The sequence below is a fragment of the Quercus lobata genome, chromosome 12, assembly GCF_001633185.2.
Source record: "Quercus lobata isolate SW786 chromosome 12, ValleyOak3.0 Primary Assembly, whole genome shotgun sequence".
Classification (NCBI taxonomy): domain Eukaryota; kingdom Viridiplantae; phylum Streptophyta; class Magnoliopsida; order Fagales; family Fagaceae; genus Quercus; species Quercus lobata.
In genome coordinates, this window is record NC_044915.1 from 17,619,063 (window position 1) to 17,620,361 (window position 1,299).

The 1,299-nt window shown below is 49.3% G+C and overlaps 1 protein-coding gene across 1 annotated transcript; it reads right to left on the minus strand.

Annotated features, from left to right (window-relative positions):
- LOC115970317 lies at positions 1-1,071 on the minus strand. The gene has a single exon (XM_031089968.1). It carries the CDS (start codon positions 1,069-1,071, stop codon positions 1-3), a length of 1,071 nt encoding a protein of 356 aa, XP_030945828.1.
- Between the last annotated feature and the right edge of the window lie 228 nt (positions 1,072-1,299).

The window sequence follows — 1,299 nt, forward strand, 5'->3', positions numbered from 1 at the left end:
TCACCCACGCCGTTGTCTGTTGGGAATTTCACCTTCAAACAGTAGGTTGACGTTGCCGCTTTTCCACTTGTTAAGGGTGGGCCTCCCAATGATGACATTGTAGGATGAAGGGCAATCTACCACCAGGAAGTCTACTTGTTTGGTCAACTGTAATGGGTAGGTCCCTGCCGTCACCGTCAGTGTCACTATACCCCTGGGGTAGACCCTGTCTTCACTGAAACTGACGAGTGGAGAGTCAAAAGGCCGAAGCCTTTTTGGATCTAATCTCAGCTGCTGGAAGGCTGGGAAGTAGATGATGTCCGCTGAGCTCCCGTTATCAACAAGGATCCTTTTGGTATTGAATCCTTCTATATTCAGCATTATGACCAGGGGATCGTTGTGGGGCTTCTTTACTCCCATGGCGTCTCCTTCACTGAAGGACACGTCCTGGCATGTTCGTCGGTGCTTGGACGGAGGTATGGTGTGGACGCTGTTCACCTGTCTATGGTATGCCTTTTTGAGTGATCTAAATGATCCTCCTGAGAATGGTCCTCCTGTGATCGTGTTTATCTCCCCGATCACCTTGCGCTGAGGCTGGGACGGATGGTCGTCATCCCGAGGGAAGGATTCACGCTGGGTCTTGTTGTCGTCTCTGAACTTGCTATATTCTCCTTTCTTTACATACTTCTGTAACTTTCCTTTCCGTATTAATTCCTCTATTTGCTCATTCAGGTCTCTGCAATCTTCTGTGTTGTGGCCGTGGTCTCTATGGAACCGGAAATACTTGTTCTTGTCACGTACGTTGGGGGATGAGTGTAATGGCCTGGGCCATTTGAGATAGTGCTCGTCCTTGATCTGCGTGAAAATCTTGTCAACAGGCATAACCAAAGGAGTAAATTTTACGGTCCGAGGATTTTTGTCGTCCTTCCTCCTATTCCCGTCATTGTTCTGACGATCTGGTCTGTCTCTCTTTTGCCCCCTACGGTCGTCTTCCCTCCTGGCCTTGTCTCCTGGCCTCTCAGTATCTTTTATGGCAACTAGAGCATCTTCCGTATTCATGTACTTCTGTGTCTTTAGGAGCATTTCTGCCATCGTCTTTGGGGATTCTTTGCGAGGGAAGCCACGAGGTCTCTGGACCTTAATCCTGCCTTGAATGTCGTCAACTACACCTTGTCATCAGCTTCGTCCACCTCCAGAGTCTCCCGGGTGAATCGTTTGACATATGACCTCAAAGTTTCATTCTCTCCCTGTCTTACGGTGAGCAAGTAGTCTACTGGCCTCTTTGGACGTTGCCCCCCCAATGAAGTGGCGCAAGAAGGC

Coding starts and splice junctions, on each gene's coding strand:
- LOC115970317 (XM_031089968.1), bottom strand. CDS start 1,071: ATGGCAGAAATGCTCCTAAAGACACAGAAGTACATGAATACGGAAGAT.